Source organism: Piliocolobus tephrosceles, chromosome 2 (genome assembly GCF_002776525.5).
Source record: "Piliocolobus tephrosceles isolate RC106 chromosome 2, ASM277652v3, whole genome shotgun sequence".
In the NCBI taxonomy this organism is placed as follows: Eukaryota; Metazoa; Chordata; class Mammalia; order Primates; family Cercopithecidae; genus Piliocolobus; species Piliocolobus tephrosceles.
Window position 1 is genome coordinate 162,789,385 of NC_045435.1, and position 22,046 is coordinate 162,811,430.

A 22,046-nucleotide genomic window follows, 5' to 3' on the forward strand; every position below is an offset into this window, starting at 1 on the left:
TTGAGACACTGGATTTAAAATGCTCTCTTGGCAAATATTAAAAATTTAGATATTATGAAGTCATCATCATCCTTTTTCAAGTGTTTTCATTGCTCTCTTCCTCCTCTTTGCATCTGCCAACACCTGACTAGAATTGTAGGCACCTCAGAATCAACCTGTGCATCAGCAGGATGGCTGAGAGTCTATAACAAGGGAAAGGGCACAACAGCAGAACCCGGGAAGTGCCTGTCTGGGCTTGTCTGCCATCCCTTTGTGCTGGCTTGCTCATAAAACTGTCTGACAGTTAAACTAGCTTTTTATAAAGCTAGTTTATAAAAAGTTCATTCAACCCACTCCCTGACTTACTACATTCTCAGTTTTTTAGAAAAAGAAAGTTCTATTCTGATTGTCGTATGATGACCATAGGAGGATGATGGTTTGATTCCCATTTTACAGATGGGAATATGGATGTATGGTTCATTTTCAAAGTTATGAAGATGACAAATGAAGAGTTGGGATTTGAATGTAGGTTTACCTGACTTTTAGGCACTGACCTATACTACCTGCAATATCTTAAAATATAAGCACTGAAATGCCATTGTAAAGAGAGGGACATGACGGTGTCCAGAGGACAACACTTTGTCTGAGCAGAATCAGTTTCAGGAGCTGAAACTCCTTCCTTCTTGCAGCTATAGCACATCTCTGTAGTGGGTACATGAAGCAAGCAATTAATTCTGGAAGTATTTAGGAGGCAAGATTAAGCCATCATTGTTTGTGTTCTCACAACACCCAGAAACGACACCTATTGCAGCCTTGGCAGTACTTCATTACACTTAACTTTTTGTCCATCTGCCTCCTTCTCCTGTCTGCAAACACAGAGCTGGTTTCTGATTCGTCCAAATCTCCAGCCCCAGGTGGGTCAGGGCACATAGAGATGTAGGCTGTTTTCACTGTTGCCCTAAATAAGTGCCTGACCCATGGTAAACCCTGAATAAGTGTGAACTACAGTGATTTTTGTAAATTGTTATGATTATTCATTTTGTTCTTACTATATTATTTATGTCCAGGGATGGTTTGCTGAGTGAATGAGTACAGTATGTTTTTGTACTTGGACTCCTTTAATTCCAGAACCACTGGGCACCAGGCAGACCATTATTTCAAGCTCCACTTGACCGAATTATGACTAGCTGAGTCACAGGGACCTCTCCAAGTCTCTCAGCATATAAATAAGTTTTTACATCATGTATTCACCCAACAAATATTGCCAAAGAAGAAAAAAATGAATCACCTTTATTTGCTTTTCAGAAACATAATAACTGCTATGTTAATCTTCCAAAAGAGGGAGATTTTGATCTTGGCACAAAGCTTTAGAAAAATGACTTTTAAAATATAAGAATATGTTTTCTTTTGCTCAATTCTAAGTAAAAAGAAAGCTATAAATGGTGAAAACCGCCCCCTCCCTCTGGGGTTTAACGGGAACCAAGGTAAATTATCACCATGCACCTAGCTGCTTGTAGGCCAGAAGGCAGGATTTATTATAATTGTAATAATAAAAAGTAGATAGGCCTTTATACTTCCCACATCTCTTCCACATTTAGTGTGTCATTGTAGCTTCGTGGAACTTTCAGGATTAGGCATCCAGCTGTATCCAGCTGTAATAAAGAGAAACTTGAGAAGCACCCAGGCTCACACAGCTGAGAAGGGCAGAGATGGAACTCAGCAGGGCCTGTCCGAGTATCCCCAACCCAGACGTGTGAAGAAGCACCCTACATAACACCCTGCAAATGTTTCCCTTTAGCTTTCTACTTTTGATGATTTTAAGTGTTTAATCTGAACTGGGAGAGTTTAAAGTTCTACATTCAGCCCTAAAGTGATGTTCTGGACGTGATTACCGCTTGATGTGATTAGCACTTATCCTTTCCCATCTTATTATACTTAAAGTGGCTACAGATGATCCCATGTAGAGAGGGACTTTAAAAACTTCATCCACCAGGCCCTCTGGCAAGTGTGGTCAGTGTTGACTGTCTGCCACCTGTGTACTAGAGAGGACAGTGTGCAGCTGAGAGCAGATGATACCATAATCTGTCTGGAGGGACCTCACCAATCTGAAGGAGAAGGCTTTATAAGAGCCAACTATTTCCTCAAACCTGGAAGCAGAGACTTGGCCAGGTGTTTGCTCCAGAAAGACCACCTTCATGTTTTGAGTTCAGTGTTTCTCAAAAGAACCCTATAACCATCTGGAGTGAGATGCTTCTTGGTAGTATATGACTGATCTGCTTAGGGCAAGATATTTAGCACCTTGACTCTTGCCCAGTGACTGCCATTAGCAACCCCCCATCACCGCGATGAGCAAAAGCAGTCAAACGAAACATCCCCCTCACTAAACTCTCCCTGTGGGGGCAGTGCTGGCCCTGGATGAGATTATGAAAATGCACAGGATGTTGTCATTCAGGGGAAAAAATGTGTGTAATAAACTGTGGCTGACAGGTGCAAGGTGCTTCAAGGAGTCACATTGTTTGAATGTCACACATATGGCATTCAAAATATTTCTGATGTTGAAGTGATCTCTACCTTCAGCCTTTTCAGTTCTTAAACAGGAACAGGGAGTTTGCCAGAGGTGTGTGACTTTTCTTCAATATAATAACAGGGAAAAGAGCTAACAATTACACAGTGCTTACTCCATGCAAGGCGCTATTAAGTGCTTAGCATGTGTTAACTCATTTAATCCTCCCCGTAACCAATAACCCTATGAGTTAACTGCTACTAATACCATCCCACTTACGCGTGAGGAAACAGGCACAGAAGGGTAAGTGACTTCCCTACAGTCCCATGGTAGTTAATGGCGTAACTAAGATTTCAATCCAGCCCATCTGGGCCAGACTTGGATAGAGATGTGGAAATAATTTCCCCAACCCCCTAACAATTTATTATGTGGACATACAATTCTTCTTACTCTTACTACAAAGGCCTAGCTGTAGAATACAAAGCAAACTGAGCTGCTCTGAGGTTGGGAGCACTCTGCAAGGTGATGGGTCATGTTTTTAGCATCAGGAGCAGGGTATGGAATTATGAGCTGGGGGGACACTATTATTGGTAAACTGTAAAAACAACAGTTCTCATGTTTTTTGGTCTTATGACCACTTTACATTCTTAAATATTATGAAAGATTCTCAAGAGTTTTTCTTTATGTCGGTTATATCTGCATGTCCAATATTTACTATATCAAAAATTAAAACTGAGAAACTTTCAAATGTTTATTCATTCATTTAAAAAATAACAATAAACTCAATACATATTAACATAAGTTACTCAATACATAAGTAACATAAGTTGACAAAAAAGATATATTTTTGGAAAAAAAACAAATTAGTGAGAAGAGTGGCATTGTTTACATTTTTGCAGTCCCTAATATTGAGCTTAATAGAAAACCGCTAAGTCCTCATATCTTCTTCTGCCCTCAACCTGTTGTGATATGTTATTTAGGTGGAAGTATATGAAGAAAATATGACCTCGCCCAGGTAGGTAGTTGGAAAGGAAGTGGTATTTTAATAATATTGTAGATTTCTTAAAGATTAGGTAAAAATGAATCTGAAATTGCATTAAACTTATACACTGTCTCCAACCATTAAAGCTGCTATAACAAAATACCTTAGAGTGGTGTCTTATAAAGAACAACAATTTATTTCTCACAGTTCTGGAGGCTGAGAAGTCCAAGATCAAGGCACTGACACATTCAATGTCTGTTGAGGGCCCATTTCCTCATAGATAGCACCTTCTCACTGTAACCTCACATGGCAAAAGAGGTGAGGGGTCTGTCTGTAGCCTTTTATAAGAGCACAAATCATAACCTAATTAACTCCCAAAGGCTCCATCTCCTAATACCTTCACTTTGGTGATTTGGTTTCAATGTATGACTTGGGAGAACATAAACATTCAGTCCATTGTACGTTGTTACATTAAAATCCATGAAAGTTTTTTGTACTTTGATATCTTTTACTCGTACATGACTGTGTGACATTATCCCTTGGTTGTTTGAAAGATACTGGTTCATTGTTAAGTGGATCCTTCAAAAGTTGATATATTTCATTATACAACATCAAGAGTCACATTCATTAACATTGCTACCCATCTTAGCAGACAAGTATTGAAATATTAGTAAATTGTTAAAATCCCTGTGGCAGACACAGGCTTCCCCAAACTGAAAGCTTCAATTTTATCATTGACAGCAAAGACTCTCAGTTCTTTTTCTTGATGGGACAGGCTTACTTCAAAAAACATCTGTCACGCATTCAAGTTTGAATAAACATAGTTCGTCTGTCAATCATTCTTTCAAGTAAAAAATGTCATTTTATGAAAAAAGGTCCTAGTTCAGTTCACAATTTAGATCACACAAGTGCTTTTCCTAGACACAAGCCAGCATACTTTGCCATGCCAAGGTGTTTAAAGTGCACTTTCCATTTCATCACACAGAATATTAAAAAGACATGAACTCATTGTGATTTAATAAAAATTGATAATATTTACTGCATCATTAAAGTCATTCTTAAGGAAATTGGCTTTTTCCCCCTACATGTATGCTGTGATGAAGAATGCAATTAGACACTCACTAAGCCACCAGCACCTTTACTCCCCATTGCTTTTATGCCATCAGTGCTAATGTCAACACAATGAAAAGTCAAATAACATCTTAGTATTAATATGATGATCACTTTGACTTTTTGAACAGTTACAAAGTGTCTTGGGGATGTCAGAGATTGACAGAGCACACTCAGAACCACTGTCCTAGAACGAACGTCACACTCACCCAGTAAGTGATAAGCTGCATGAAAGAACAACAAGTGTGCTGACCGTAGATGCCAAGATTTTAGTCCTTAGTTGGCTTTATGCTGTCAAAGTGACCTTGGATGAACACTTCCTTTCTCTGAGGCTCAGTTTCCTCATCTAAAAAATTGAATTGACTTACTTTGTTGTTCAAAGGTATTCAAAGGAAGGAGCAAAATGTGCTCTAAAAATCAAGTTAAGGGATTCTGATTTCCCTCAGAATCCTATGTGAGGTATTAGAAGACAACTACACCAACTTCTGCCAGTGTCTTAGGAGGTGCATTTCTGCTGAGAAGCAGGTAACTGTGAGATACCTGCTCACAGGACTGAGGGTCTGGAGTGGTCATGTCTCACTCAGGCACAGCAGGGGCTCATCTTCTGATCTGGCCCTGAAGGGGACTCTTGGTGAAGCCCCAGTTCAGCCACCTTGGCCCACAGCCCATGTGAGATGGCAGCCAAGGCCTTTTCCACGCAGCCCATGGCTAGCCTCACACCCACGCTCATCTGTGTGTTGTCCACACACAATTCCCGGCACAGTAGTAGTTCTCCCACCCAAAAGCATATTAGAGGGCAAGATTTTGAAAGTGATATCTTTATATGAAAACCATTAGGTCTGATCTTTTACTTTTAAATATATCCTCCTCCCACTGCAGTGCTCTGTTAGTATAATAACAAATTCTAGTGACAGGCCTCACAAAAAAAAGTTCTTGTATAAGACACAAGACAGCCTAATGTGTCTTACACTGACACTGAGAACTGATTTTTTAAATATCTTTGTATCTAGAATTTCATCCTGGGACCTTTCTTCCAGAAGTCTGTTTCAACTTGTCATGATGTTTTAAATCTTCTGTTTGGTATGGTTCTAAGTAAAGATACATTTAAAACTTGAAATTATTAGCTTGAATTTTACCTCTTCTATTATGCAATGCCCATTTTAAAATACAAATATAAGAGCATTTAGCTAGCATGCAGAATACCAAAATTACAGAATTTGTATTTTATAGTTCATGTATACATATGTATTTAATTCTTATCACAACAGTATAAATACTACACAAAACAAACTCAACTGTTTTAATTTCACTTCCTTTTTTTTCTTTTTCAACTTTTATTTTAGATTCCGTGGGTACATATTCAGGTTTGTTACAAAGGTATATTGCTTGGTGTTAGTGTTTGGAGTATGATTGATCCCGTCACCAAGAAAGTGAGCGTAGTACCCAATACGTAGTTTTTCTGCCCCTGCCTCCCTGCCTCCCTCCACCTGTTTGTACTCCCCAGAGTCTATTCCCCATCTTTATGTTCATGTGAATATTACTCTCTACCTTTAGGTTACTGATAGCAAGGGTAGCCTGAAGAAAAAAAAAGCAATGGGTCGTCTGATCTTCCCTTTTCCTCTCCACTATCATTTTCAGTGTAAGTGATTGGCTAATCAGGATGTAATATGAATAAGGAAGGCTACAACAGGGTTCCTTGGTTGTTCACATTTTTTAGTTTTCCATTCTCTCTTTTTGCATTTGAAACAAGTTCTGGATCAAAGGGAAAGTGTGGCCTCTTGGGGAGGTCAGTTTCCTACTTACTCAGTTGAAGATATAACATGATTACCTTGTTCTCACTCTGGGTCCCACTGAAGTCCCACACGTTGTGGGTCCATGGGAATTCTGAATGCTATATGCAAATGGGGCAGCAAGACGTGGTGGACATGCATATTGCAGCCTTCTCCTCCGCTCATAACATGCTCCATTGTCCCATCACACTTTATTCACAAAACAGAGGTTAAGATAAAATTATTAACAACTTCAAGGTTGAGCACATTGGCTCACACCTGTAATCCCAGAACTTTGTGAGGCCAAGACAGGAAAATGGCTTGAGGCCAGGAGTTCGAGACCAGCTTGGGCAACATAATGAGACCCCCATCTCTGCAAAATAAAAAACTTAGCTGGTTGTTGGTAGCACACACCTGTAGCCCCAGCCACTCAGGAGGTTAAGTTGAAAGGATTGCTTGAGCTCAGGAGTTTGAGGCTGCAGTCAGCTATGATCACATCACTGCATTCCAGCCTGGGTGACAAAGCAAGACCGTCTTAAAAAAAAAAAAAAAAATCAGAAGACAGCAGAGATTAAAACCAAGCTCAGGATGCTTCTGAGCACAGGACGCTGGGTGGCTCTTAGGTCACACACCTGTGAAGCTGGCCTTGCCCCATGGCCTCCACTCCTGCCACACTGGACCTGCAGTCCCTTGGACTCACCATGTTCCTTTCTGCTGAAGGGTCCTAAGCCACCACATTCTTAGGGAGACCCTCCCTGCCTTGCCTGACCAGGTCGGAATACTTTTAGTACCACATAACTCTCCTTCAATGTCTTCATCACAACCACCATCCTTCTTTCAGGTACTGATTATTTGACTGCTTATTTCCCTTCCTACCAGACTGCAAGCAGCTTACAGGCCAGGGCTGGGTCTATTTTTGTTTGTTATTGCTTTACCAGTGCTTGGCACATAGTGCCTAAAAAATATTTATGGGAAGAATCAATGTTTATGAGGTAGATGAATAAATGAATGAATGTTTTTGCAACCAGAACACAAGTGTCAGGTGAAGAGGTGGGATAAATGAGAGGGACATGAATGTTAGGTTCTGTTCTAGGTTTTGATGAAAATGAAGTGGGTCTCGATTGTCCTTTTTACTTGTCTGTCATTTCTACTAGGTAAGAAGTACTTTAGGATAAAGCAGCCTTATATTTTAATATAATATAAGTCTTTGTGTCCCCAGGCCTAGCATAGTGCCTGAGACTTAGCTCTCAGAAAAATTAGTTCTATTGAATTGAATTGTTCCGTAGATGGAAATATGTCACCTAAACTTTATCTTGTCTTCCCTTTGTATCTCCTCTTTCCTCTCCTCTGTCTTCTTTCCCTCTCTCCTCTCCTTTACTGTTTTTAAGGATTTCTGCATCTTGAAAACTACTTTAGTTGTGATCAGATCTTTCCAAGAGAAGATTACACTCATCTATTCTAGGTTTAACTTGAGTCTTCAAAGAGAAATGGTCTGATTCGCTTATAACCATGGCAGTGGTTGGGCACTCCAGAGAATGCCCCAGAAACAGTCTAGACACATTTGTTGATAATATTCTCATATTGGCATTGATCTTGGGAGAGAATCACAAGGCAGGTACTTTAGAGGTTCATCTATTCAACCTGCTAATTTAGAGAAGAAATTAAACTTGAGAATTTGAGAAACCCTATTCTCCTCCCCTAGAGGCTGCAGAACGTGTCAGAATGCGCAGTACAGAAATGTCAAGTGATCCCAAAAAACAGAAGTGAATGGGAACTAGCCTTCTTAATGGAACCGAGTCTATAACCTGTCTTGTCCATTTATTCCACAAGTACATTGAGAAATGGCTAGGAGGGGTGGTGGCGGGGAGATGAGAGATGGGGGTCGTAGTGAAAAGGGAATGTTAATAATGAAATTGAGCATCAATGAAATTTTTTTTTGAAAAGCATAAAGGTAAGATTGGTATTGATTGAGCATCTCGGAAAACATTGTTAGTAAGAGATCATGCATGATTCCTATATGTAAATCAGAGGATTTCTTTCCTGAACGAGACTTGAACTGGAATATAGACAGTTTCTTCAGGCAATCCATGGGGTGGTTCCTTAGAAGTTATGGGGCTGTTTGGAGATGGTGTGGTGGGGTAGAGTACATGGACTTAGGAATCAGCCATACCTAGGTTTAATACTTAACTTTAGCTCTGTGACATTGAGCAAATATTTAACCTTTCTGATTTTTCTCTTCCTTTTTTAAAAATTTGAATAAAATTGATATAAAATACTTGCCTTGCAGGTTTCTTATGAAGGTCAAATGAGGTTCTCTGGGAAGGGGTACAAAGCTTGGTGCCTGGTGCAGAGCAAGCATGCAATCATCTCGTCCCTTCTCTTCACTGGGTCAGCTCTTATGAATAGTTGGGCAGGACCTGGACTAGGGTGAGGCAAGAAGGTGCCTGAGTTACCCTGAGAGCAAAGCCTCATTAAATGATGCACCCTAGGTATTCTGCTTGCCCCTCCCTGGCCTCAGCAGTGCAGCTGAGGCAGTGTCAGACCAGGGCTGGAGCATCTTAGGGTAGATGCTCCCCACCCCGCCACTATCTCTGGGACCATCTAACAGATGACACAGTAGAGGCCCAGACAGTCAGTATCATTTGATTTAAGCCAATCAGCTAGTAACTGGCAAGCCTGGAATGTGAATCTAGGCCTCTGGGCTCTTGGCCTCTGTTTTGCTGCCTTAAAGCCTATAGCTGAACTCTTTTCTCTAACAAGTCTGTAAATTTTCTCGATAGGGAAAGAGGACATGTCTCAAATTTTCAGCGCTTCTCAAGACATTTACTACAGGTCTTGCATGCAGTTGGGGTTTAATAAATAAACATGCATTGATTGAGAAAAAAAGAGACATTCTCATGGCATTATAATTTTAATACATAGAAGTAGTTATAATAAACATTAACCCAGCTGAAGGAGAGAAATGCATTAATTTCACAACATGTTCAGCTCTATAAGATGTTAGCTTTTCAGGCTCCACAGGGGCTCTGGAACTCTGGAACTCACATAGACTCACTCCCACTGTTTCAAAAGAGAAAACTGCAGCTTGGAAGGGAAAACAGTAGCTGGAGACAGAAAATGGAGAAGTGGGGGAGGTAGAGGGAATTTCGCTGCAGTAATGTAGGCAGTGTTTAAACCAGGAGTAAAGGAAAGAGAAAAGCAGTGCTGCTCATGCATTAGTGAGCAGACCCATCACTTGAGGATCCTGTTAAAATGCAGATCCAGTTCAGGAGGTCTGGGTGGGGCCTGGGATTCTGTATTTTTGAGAAGATCCCAGGCGATGCTGATGGCGCTAGCTCAGGGACCACAGTATGTGCATGGAAGAAATTGCATGGAGGGTTTGAGTTTGTGAATCTGGTCCAATGGAAGCACTGTCTTCAATCTGGCTGTTCTCAGTATTCCCACTCACTGTTTTCCATTCTTCTGCAGGGGAAATCTGTGCATTCAAGATCCATGGCCAGGAGCTGCCCTTTGAGGCTGTGGTGCTCAACAAGACATCAGGAGAGGGCCGGCTCCGTGCCAAGAGCCCCATTGACTGTGAGTTGCAGAAGGAGTACACATTCATCATCCAGGCTTATGACTGTGGTGCTGGGCCCCGCGAGACGGCCTGGAAAAAGTCACACAAGTGAGTGGCCTGACAGAGCCCTCTGGACGCTCCTCCTTCCCCTGCCCACCCCACTTCATTCACATGCTGCTCTTCAGATATGTTTATCCCCTTGTCACACCATGGTGCTCCAACTTTGCTCAACTGTTCGCCAGTTTCCTGGTCCCATGCAGGCATCTTCACAGTCTGCTTTCTACACCTGGAATATTCTACTCCCTCTTCTTCACTGGAAGATATTCCTGTTTCACCCTCAGGTCTGAGTTTAGGTGTCACTTCTTCCAGAAAGCCTTCCCTAAGCCGGCTCACCTCCGCAGACCTGGTCAGGACCTTTCCCTGGGCCTCTGCAGTGCCAGAAGCTGCTCTCTTTCACAGCACTTTTCACTGTGGGTTGTCACTGCTTTCTCCCTTACGAAGTTCATCTTAGAGCCTAACAGAGTAAGAGGGGTTAAATTCTTACTGAATGAAGGAGTGGATGAATAGAGGGAGGAATGGTCAGTAAACCTGTTGCCTAAAGCTGGGGCAGAGGGAAGGGCATAAAAGTCTCTCTGGGATGGATTCACCTCACAACGTCAGAGCAAGGGTAAGTAGAGAGTCTCCAGTGAGAGGAAGGATGATGCGCTCAGACAACTGCCTCAACCAGCTGGTGGTTTCTCCTTTCGCTTGGCCTTGGGACCTCAGTCAGTGCCCCCAGGAGGTGCAGGGGGTTGGTATGACTCTTTCTTTACCACCGTCTCTTCCTTTCTGTGTGTGGTCCCAGGGCCGTGGTCCATATCCAGGTGAAGGATGTCAATGAGTTTGCTCCCACCTTCAAAGAGCCAGCCTACAAGGCTGTTGTGACGGAGGGCAAGATCTATGACAGCATTCTGCAGGTGGAGGCTGTTGATGAGGACTGCTCCCCCCAGTACAGCCAGATCTGCAACTATGAAATCGTCACCACAGATGTGCCTTTTGCCATCGACAGAAATGGTGAGTGTCCTCAGAGGACCCCCGTGGGATCAGGAAAACAAATCCACCACCTCCACTCTGAAGGCCCAAAAAGGGCTCTGAATGTGCTTGGCAAGTTACGCCTCCCTTGCCATGTTCGGTCTAAGCTCCATAACCCAGAACTCAGTCCCATGCTTGAGGGAATGGCCTTATCTGATTAGCAGCCCGGTCATGTCTAAAACACCCTCAGGAAACCTCAGAAACCTATTCACTCAATGTAGTCTGTACAACTCACAGTGCCACACATCTGGATACTGAAGATGGTTGTTTTCCTGGTCAAATTTTCCAGTTGTCATCCAGAAGTGAGTCATGCCATCAGTTTGGCCATATCTGGGTCTCTTTCCTATGTAATAAGTCGTAATACCAGCCCTATTGCCCCCAGGTGAAGAGATGCTAACAGAGGAGGTGGGACTTTTGAAATACCTTCTAAGCCATAGATTCATTCAGGATTTTTTTTTTTTTTTTTGAGATGGAGTTTTGCTCTTGTCGCCCAAGCGACAGTGTCGCTTCAAGTACAGTGTCGTGCTTTTGTCGCCCAAGTACAATGTCGTGATCTTCACTCACTGCAACCTCCACCTCCTGGGTTCAAGTGATTCTGCTGCCTCAGCCTCCTGAGGAGCTGGAGTTACAAGCGTGCACCATCATGCTCAACTAATTTTGTATTTGTAGTAGAGATGGGGTTTCACCATGTTGGTCAGCCAGTTTTGAACTCCTGACCTCACATGATCCACCCACCTTGGCCTCCCAAAGTGCTGGGATTACAGACGTGAGCCACCACGCCTGGCCTCATTTAGGATTTTATAAAGCTCTTGCCAATGTCCTTTTTGAGAATTTCAACCCCAGTGAGAATGAAGAATGAAAGAACCCTCCCACGATAATGCAATCCCAGACTGAGCAAGACTAAAAGCATTCCTATAAAGCCATTTGGACATTTCCCCATCACCATGAATAGAAAACTCATTGTAGTATAAACACCACAACCAGAGGCCCAACAAACTCAGCCCACTTTAACTGTAAATTCCAACACCTTCAACACCTAAAATCAAATGTAATTATTTGCCAAGTACATTGTTTAATTATTAGTGTGAGTTTGTGGGTGTTTGTATGTTCTTCCTACTTTGTTTCCAATAAGATTTAAGTGGCACACAAAGATGCAAAAGTTGCCAAATTCAAACTCCATTCACTCTGTAATTATTTATTGAGTGCCAGGCATGGTGCTGAATACTGGAAAGGAGATAGAGTGGAACTCAAAATAGACATGGGCCTGTCCACATACAGCTCATCATCCAGTGGAAAAAAATAGAAAATCCAGTGGCAGCAAGGGTGAAGTTGGTGCACAAAGCATGCCATGAACCAGGGTTGGGCAACAAATTAGCTCTGTACCTCCTGATAGCCAATGTCTAGAGGAAAACAGCCTCAGCCACCTGCTTGTACACCTTCAGGAGAAACCGAACACTTCTTGATGTTGAGACCAGGTAGAAACTTACTCTATGGCACTGTCTTCTGCACCCTGCAACTGTGGCAGATGCCATAGGGGCTAGAAGCCAAGGAGACACTCTCATCCCTGTCTTTAAGTAGCTTAGGATTAGTCTGGGAAGACAGAGCTAATATTCATAAGACAGAAACAAAATAAGATAATTTCCCTCTAAAATGCTAAAACATGGGGAAAAGACAATTACATACCTGGACACCACGAGATAATTGTACAGGCCACAATGTCAATGCACAAGCAAGTAAAGGAGGAAATATAGGACTTTAATTAAAGTTTGGCTCAAAACTAAGAAGAAGGTAATTTTAATTAGTAGAACCTGTCAGAACCATTCCCTGATAGTTTCTCCCACAGGCTCTGTGAAATGGCTAGCCTGTCCCCACCACAGAGGCACACGTGTGCACACACCGCTCCGTAAAATATAGAACAACTTCTTTGTATTTGTCTCCTCTGGGTTTCTTTTTCTATATAATCAATTGTGCAGCATATTCCATAAAAGCTTTGGAATTTGGGGAGTGACAAGTCCATGGTGAATAGCAAGACTAGACAAGTGGAGGTATCTGTGCTCAGTGGTCAAACTCTACTTGGCCTCCTGCCCTAGTTCTGAAGAGCCACAGCTCAGTGAGAGACGAGATGCAAATTCTTTCTTTGGAGGGTCAACTGCCCCAGTCATGAAGATAATTACTCACCTTGATGAGCCATTTTGCTAACATATGCCAATTTATTTCCCTGGCTGTCTCATTAAAAGTGAGTAATGGGCCTTTGCCAGGCCTCTGCCTCGGATGCTGTTTTACAGTCTAAGATGAAGAGGAGAATGGGCACTCTCAGGGAGTGTGGGCCCCTGATAGCGAGGTGTACAGAAGCAGTCCTCCAGGTAATGAAGCAGGACCTAGGGGCAGACACAGAGACGGCTCCCATTCTAATGAGTTTTCCAATTGGCCCTTATCCATCAGTTTCTCTGAGCGACCTTTCTGGTTCCTTGAAGAAGTATTTTGTATGCTCATAAGGAAAGTGCTGCTGAATTTAGAGCCTGCTCATCGAGGCCTAGGTTTCCCCTACCCCATGGCTTCAGATAGATGTCTCCTGTACCCTCCAACCTTCCAGGCTCTTTGCTTGTGGGGTAAAGAATAGCAGCAGGGAGAATAGAAGACACAGTATGGAGTCAACCTGACCTGGCTTTAACCAGAGACTCACCCTCTTCCTGCCAGAGGCCTTCAGACTCCCTCCCTTTGAATTCCTCCCCAGGAAATTATGGCATTATCAGTCCTTACCTCATTGTGGGGTTGTGAGTACTCAAGGAGAAGCAGTGTGTGGAGATAATGTTTGCTACAGGGTATCTGCATACAGAGAGCACTCAATTAATGGTGCCACAGTTATTATATATTTACCTGGTGATTGGGACATGAAATTTCTTCACCAGGCTTAAATTATGAGCAGGTAACTATGAGTTCATCACATCACCTTCCTCTTGGAAAGTTCTGGATCTATTTGAGATGGCCTCATCTGCTAGCTAGTTTTTCTGAGATAAGCAGAGCTTGGGTCCTCAAAATTGAATCCTAAAACATAAAGAGCTAGCCTAATAACACTGTTACAGTGGTGATAGAGCTAGGACTCAACCCAGGTCTCCTGAGTGTGAGCCCCAAGGCCTTTCCATCAGATCGCACCTCCCTGATGATAATTTACAGGGTGCATGGCAGTGGTGTTTAAGTTTGCAAACACAAAGTATGGGGCAATGTCAGCAAAAAGGCAGAGAAGGAGATCCCAGCCTTCATTCCCCCACAAAGTACAATCAGACAGCTATCTATGAAAGAACATAGCTGTAGGAGAGCTCAGGAGTCCGGTTGAGAAGATACAGCAACACAATGTAAGAAAAATAATGAGAATAATTGCGCAAAAAGAGTAGGAAGAACAGTTTCATCTTGCATGCATCAGCTCATCCCCCAGACCAGCATTGCTTAGCACAGAGAGAGAACTCCTTAGCTCAAAAGTTACCCTTGAAGAGAAAACATAATGGGATGAAAAACCAGTTTCCTGAGATTTCAGGACACTCCCCCAAATGACCTCTTTCAGTTTCACCCCACACCCCAAATAGCTGGGGAGATCAGCGTGACTGAGACATTTGGAGACATCTGGGAACAAAGAAGGGTGGCGCTATCAGTATCAGCCATGTCGCAGGAGCCACCAGGGTCCCCAGTGGTTGCTCTGCATAGGACCCCAGCTGTCTTCTACCCTCAGGATCTTGACAGCCTCACAGCCACCACACACCCCTGACTGGTTTTCACTGCCAAGGAGCCCACAATGTTTACTATTATGGAACTCAGCAGCTTCTGCCACTGAGGAAACCAACATCCAGTACAGGCACAGGGGCCCCTCACAATTTTTGCTGAGGACCCCACAGTTTTTCACTTTTGCAGTTTCTAGGTGCTTGAGTTACCACCTCTCTTCTTCCCCTCTCCCCAAAGCTTCCCTAGCGCTGCCATTGTAGACACCCCAACCCAGGAACCCAGGGAAGCCACTACATGTATGCCCCAAAATGGCCTGGGCTCCAGCCAGATATCCATCTGTCACCACCACGTGTGTACCTGTGACTAACCCCTTAGCTGTGTGTACCTGAGCAGCTGGCCCCAACTCCCATCACCAGGTCTTACAGCTGAAAATATGTCTGTATCTGGCTTCTGTGCCTACATGCATTCTTAACCACCAGCCCTGGCTCCTACAGCTGTACACGTGCAAACCCCAACTTTTGTCCCTGGCTCCCACCACTGTGCTTGTACCTGCAGCTCACCCCTGCAGCTGCATACATATACACTTCCAGCTTGATCCCCATAGCTGCAAATGCATATGTAGCTGGCCTAACTCCTATTGGTGACCCCCACCACCACATGGGTGCCTGCAGCTGGTCCTTACATTTGCACACATGTATACCATGAGCCTTGACTGCTGTAGTCATGTATGTACATGCCATCAGCCACCATATAAGCACAGTTGGCTCTGCCCCAGCCCTAACCATTATGTGCATGTCCACAACCGAGTATGAACACACCAATGGCCCTGAATCCCCCTGCTAGGTTCACCAGTCCTTTGTCACTGGACCCAGGGCACCACTGAGTATACCTACAGTCCTGTCAGACACTGTGGACCTCCCACAGCCTTTGCCACACCAAGGTGCACACAGTTGCAAATGTTACAGGCCTCAGCTCCTGAACCAATAAAACATTGCATCCCTCTCCAAGACCTGGAGCCACCATACACTAGGCACTAAGCATGGTGCCACAGTGCTGTCCAGCATTACCCTTCCCCACCCTCATCTACCCATAGGTGAAGTATTTTCCTTAATGAATCCAGTTCATAAAGTCTGGAAAAGGTGATTGTTTCTTCAAATGCTCAGACACTTACACAAGACTACAAGTATCATGAAGGATCAGGGACATGTGGTAGCATCAAAGAAACACGATATACTGTCAGTAAGTAACCAACTCCAAAGAATAGCTATTGAATTCCTGATAAGAATTTGAACTAAATTGTTCCAAAAAACTCAATGATCTACAAGAGAACACAGATAAACAATTAACTAAATCAGGAAAACAATAGAAGAACAATACCAGAAGTTCAACAAAGCGATAGAAAATATAAAAAGAACCAAACAAATTTTGGAGCTTACGAATACAATAACTGTATTTTTAAAAATGCAATAGAGAGCTTCAGTAGCTGACTCAACCAAGCAGAATAAAGAATAAGCAAACTTAAAGACAGGTCATTTGAAGTTGTCCAGTAAGAGGAGAAAAAAGATGAAAAGAATAAAAAAAAAAATCAAGAAAGCCTACATAATGTAAGCAGCACTATCAAGAGAGCTTATATTCATGTTATGGGATATTTATATGGCTAAGAAAGAAAGGGGTAGAAAGCTTATTTAAAGATGTAATGGTGGATATATTCTCAAATATGGGGAGAGATATGGACATCTAGATACTTCAAGCTTAAAGTTCTCTAATTACGTTCAACCCCAAAAGACTCTGCCATGACACATTATAATAAAACTGTCAATAAATCGAAGACACAGAGAATTTTGAAAGCAGAGAAAGAAAAAAAAAGCATATATCATATACATGGGAACTTCACTGAAGCTATCAATGGATTTCTCAACAGAAACCTTGCAGGCCAGTAAAGAATAGAATTATGTATTTATGATGCTGAAAGAAAAAGAAAGAAAAAAAAACTACCAACCAAGGGTACTTTACCTGGCAAAGCTATTTTTCAGAAATTAAGGAGAAACAAACACTTTCTCAGACAAACAAAAGCTTAGGGAATTCATCACCACTAGATCTGCCTTACAATAAATGATGAGGGGAGTTTTTCAAGCTGAAGCAAAAGGATGCTTTTTATTAATACAAAATCATATGAAGGTATGAAACTCACAGGTAAAGATCAGTATATATTCAAATTCAAAATATTCAAATACTGCTAAGGTGATATGTAAATCACTTGTAACTCTAAAGGCTAAAAGATAAAAGTATTAAAATCATTATAGCTAAAATGACTTGTTAATGAATACACAATATAAAAACGTAAATTGTGGCACAAAAATATTAAATGGGGGGAATAAAAGTGCAAAGCTTATATGTGCATTTCATGTTAAGTTTTTATCAGCTTACAATAGAGTGGTGCAAGCATAATATGTTTTATAATATGTAAGCCTTAGTAACCACAAAGTAAAAGCCTGTAGTAGATACACAAAAAAATAAAGAGAAAGGAATCAAAGCATACTGCTACAGACAGTCATCAAGTCACAAAGGAAGACAGCAAGAGGGAAAGAAAGGAACAAAAGATCAACAAAACAACCAGCAAAGGTTGATAAAATAGCAATATTAAATCTTGACCTATCAAAAATTACTTTAAATGTAAATGGACTAAATGCACCTATCAAAAGGCATAGAGTGGATAAAACAAGACCCAACTATATGATGCCTACAAGAGATTCACTTCACTTTTAAGGACATGGCAAATAATAAAAGTGAAGATAGGATAAAAGATTTTGTGCAAATGAAAACCAAAAGAGATCAGTGGTAGCTATACTTATATCAAACAAAATAGCCTTTAAGTCAAAAACTGCAAAAAGAGACAAGGTCATTATATGATAATAAAAAAGTAAAATCATTAAGAAGATATAGCAATTGTAAGTATATGTGTACCCAACACTAGAGCATGTAAACATATAAAGTAAATACTAACAGATTTGAAGGGAGAAATAGACAGCAATACAAAAATAGTAAGAAACTGCTTTCAACAATGGATAGAGCATCAAGACATAAAATCAGTAAGGAAACACTGGATTTGAACTGTTATACTTTAGACCAAATGGACCTAACAGACATATACAGAACACTTTATCAAACAGCAGCAGAATATATAATACACATAGAACAGTCTCCAGGAAGATCACATGTTAGATCATTGTTTTCAGTGAAACTCTTCAAGTTTCTCTACCAAGTTAGCTGGTAGCTACTGGGCTCAGCAACTACCAGAAGCTCAGACAAAAGAACATCAGCAGGGGAATTCACCCACAAGGATCCCTTCAAGGCAGCTTTGCCATTAGAAATTAGGCTGTGGGCGCAGCTTCAATGATATAACCACAATGTGAAAGTTTAGGGGAACATCACACACTGGGGCCTATCATGGGGAGGGGGGAGGGGGGAGGGATTGCATTGGGGAGTTATACGTGATATAAATGATGAATTGATGGGTGCTGACGAGTTGATGGTTGCAGCACACCAACATGGCACATGTATACATATGTAACAAACCTGCACGTTATGCACATGTACCCTAGAACTTAAAGTATAATAAAAAAAAATAAAAATAAAAAAAAAAAAAAGAAAGTTTAAAAGATTTTAGTATCTACAGATTCTGGGAATACATGGCATGCCTACAGGTCACACAGAGATCAGGAAGTGCAAGCTGGTAGAGAAAAAGAGACCCATGGGCCAATGTTTTTATTGAGTTCAAAGCATTAATTAAACACTTTACCCATGGGGAGATTTATTTTTGTTTTTTGAGACAGAGTTTTACTCTTGTTGCCCAGGCTGGAGTTGCAATGCTGCAATCTTGGCTCACCACAACCTCTGCCTCCTGGGTTCCAGTGATTCTCCCGCCTCAGCCTGCCGAGTAGCTGGGATTAACAGCATGCACCACAACATCTGATTACTTTTGTATTTTTAGTAGAGACGGGGTTTCTCCATGTTGGTCAGGCTGGTCTTAAACTCCTGACCTTAGGTAATCCACCTACCTCAGCCTCCCAAAGCGCTGGGATTACAGGTGTGAGCCACCACAACCAACCCCATGAGAAGTTTTAATTGTTGGCTTTAAAGCAAACAGGCATGAGTTCTAGGAGGTCACATGTTCACTGAAAGGTAGTCACTGTGGCATATCTGCACAGTCCATGCAGAATATAGTGGGCAGCAGGACCAGGCAAGTAGGCTGTATCTAGCTGTCCCATAGGGAACTGGTCACCAGGAGGCTATTGTATAAGGCAGTTGTTTGAATTAGCCACACAGAGAAACTTGGAGATGTAGAACTGGAAACTGTGTTAAGAGTGACTGAGTCCTGCTTCTGGTATGGGGAAGTCTAGCTAATATTCAAAATGAATGCCAAGGTAACATAAAATTGTAAGCATTCACTACAGCCATAAAGTCTTAAATTTAAAATTTAAATCATATAACATATTTTTCTCAACCATGATGGTATGAAACTAGAAATCAATAGCAGGACAAAAAACTAGAAAATTCACAAATATGTGGAATTAAATAATGTGGTCCTGAACAACAAATGGGTCGAAGAAGAAATCAAAAGGAAAATTTAAAAAATATCTTGAGGCAAATGAAAATGAAATCACAATATGTCAAATTTTTTCAGATGTAGGAAAGGCCATTTTAAAAGGGAATGTTACAGAAATAAATGCCTAAATTTTAAAAGAAGAAAGATCTCAAATAACCTAATGTTATATACATCAAGGAACTAGAACAAGAACAAACTAAACCCTAAATTAGTAAAAGGAAGGAAACAACAAAGGTTAGAACAGAAATAACTGAAACAGTAGAAGACAGTATAAAAGATCAATGACACCAAAATTTTTTTAAATAGATAAACTAACTGATAAACCTTTAGCTAGGCTAAGAAAAAAAACAGAGACAAGACTCATAGATGAAATCAGAAATGAAAGAGAAGACATTACAACTGATACCACTGAAATAATTTTCAAAGGATGATAAGAGACTGCTAAGAACACTTTTATACCAACAAATTGCATAACCTAGGAGAAACAGATAAGTTCCTAAAGACATGCAACCTACCAAGACAGAATAATAAGGAAATGAGAATCTGAACAGACCAATAATGAGTAAGAAGACTGAATTCATAATAATAGTTTTTAAAAATGTCCTATCAAAGAAAATCCCAGGATCTGATGGATTCACAGCTGAATTCTACCAAACATTGAAAGAACTAATACCAATCCTTCTCAAACTTCCAAAACATTGAAGAGAAGGGAACACTTTCAAACTCATCTTATTAGGCTGGCATTACCCTGACATCAAAGTCAGACAAAGACAGTACAAGAAAAGAAAATTATAGGCCAATATTTCTGATGAGCTTAGATGCCAAAATAGTCCTCAACAAAATACTAGCAAACCAAATTCAACAGCACATTAAAAGGATCATACACCATGATTAAGTGGGACTTAGCCCTGGGATGCAAAGAAAGTTCAACATACACAAATCAATAAATGTGATATGCTACATTAACAGAATGAAGGACAAAGATCATATGATATCTCAATAGATGCAGAAAAAGCATTTCACAAAATTCAGCATCCTTTCATGATAAAAATTCTCAACAAATAATGTATAGAAGGAATGTCTTCAACACAATAAAGACTGTATATTACAAGGCCACAGCAAACATCATACTCCATGGTGAAAAGTTTAAAGCTTTTTTCTCGAAGGTAAGGAATAAGACAAGGATGCTCACTCTTGCCACTTTTATTCAGCATAGTACTGAAAGTTCTATCCAGATCAATTAAGGAAGAAAAAGAAATAAAAGGCACTCAAATCAGAGAGGAATAAGTAAAATTATCTGTTTGCAGATTACATGATTTTACATGGAGAAAACCCCAAAGACCCCACCAAAGACTGCTGTAACTAATAAATAAATTCAGAAAAGTTGTAGGATACAAAAGCAACATATAAAAATTATTTTCATTTTTGTACACTAACAACAAACTATCCAAAAAAGAAATTTTTAAAAATGCATTTACGATAGCATCAAAAGAAATAAAATACTTAGAAATAATTTAAGGAGGTGAAATATATGTACACAGAAAACTATAAAACATTGATGAAAGAAAATGTAGAAGACACAAATAAATTAGAAGATATTCCATGTTTATGGATTGGAAGAATCAATATTGTTAAAGTGTTCTACTCAGGAATCGAAAACCAAATACTGCACATTCTCACTTATAAACGGGACCTAAGCTATGGGTGTGCAAAGTCATACAGAGTGGTATAATGGACATTGGAGACTCAGAAGGAAAAGGATGAGAAGTGGGGAGGGGTAAAAAACTACCCACTGGGAACAATGTACACTACTTGGGTGATAGGTGCACTAATATCCGGGACTTCACCACTATACAATTCATGTAACGAAAAAACCACTTGTACCCCTAAAACTATTAAAATAAAAAACTTTAAAAATAAAATGCCTGTACTACCCAAAGCAAGGTGCAGACTCAATGCAATCTCTATCAAAATTATAATGGTAGTTTTCATAGTAACAGAAGATACAATCCTAAAATTCATATGGAATCACAAAAGACTTCAAATAGCTAAAGCAACCTTGAACAAGAAGAACAAACCTGGAAGTATTATACTTCCTGATTTCAAACTATAAAACTGTATTGCAAAGCTATAGTAATCAAATCAGTATGTAGCTGTCATAAAAACAGACACATAGACCAATGGAGCAGAATAGAGAACCCAGAAATAAATTCACACATATGTAGTTAGCTAATTTTCAACAAAGGCACCAAGAATACACAATGGAAAAGAACAGACTTGTGAATAAATAGTACTGAAAAAAAACTGGATACCCACAAGCAAAACAAAGCTAAATTGGACGCTTCTGTTACACTATATACAAAAATAAATTCAAAATGGATTACAGACTTACACATAAGACCTGAAACTATAAAAACCCTAGAAGAAAATATAAGGAAAAGGCTCCTTGATGTTGGTAGTGGCAATGATTTTTTAATTTGATAGCAAAAGCATAGGCAACAAAAGCAAAATTAAACAAGTGGCACAACATCAAACTAAAAAGCTCTGCATAGCAAAGAAAGCATTCAACAAAATGCAGAGGCAACCTACAGAATGGGAAAATTATTTGTAGACCATATATGCAATAAAGAGTTATCCAAAATATATAAGGAACTCATATAACACACAATAGCAAAAAAAAAAAAAAAAAAAAAAAAAAAAACCTGATTTTAAAATGTGCAAAGGACCTGAATGGACATTTTTCCAAAGAAGGTATA

At 40.6% G+C, this 22,046-nt stretch overlaps 1 protein-coding gene across 1 annotated transcript in view; it reads left to right on the forward strand.

Moving 5' to 3' along the window:
• The window catches only part of CLSTN2 (calsyntenin 2), a 637,108-nt gene that overhangs the window by 471,546 nt on the left and 143,516 nt on the right, over positions 1-22,046 (forward strand). The window contains exons 3-4 of the mRNA XM_023192121.1: positions 9,812-10,007; positions 10,744-10,952. Of these exons, the coding sequence (XP_023047889.1) occupies positions 9,812-10,007; positions 10,744-10,952 (405 nt within the window). The remainder of the gene's footprint in view (positions 1-9,811; positions 10,008-10,743; positions 10,953-22,046) is intronic.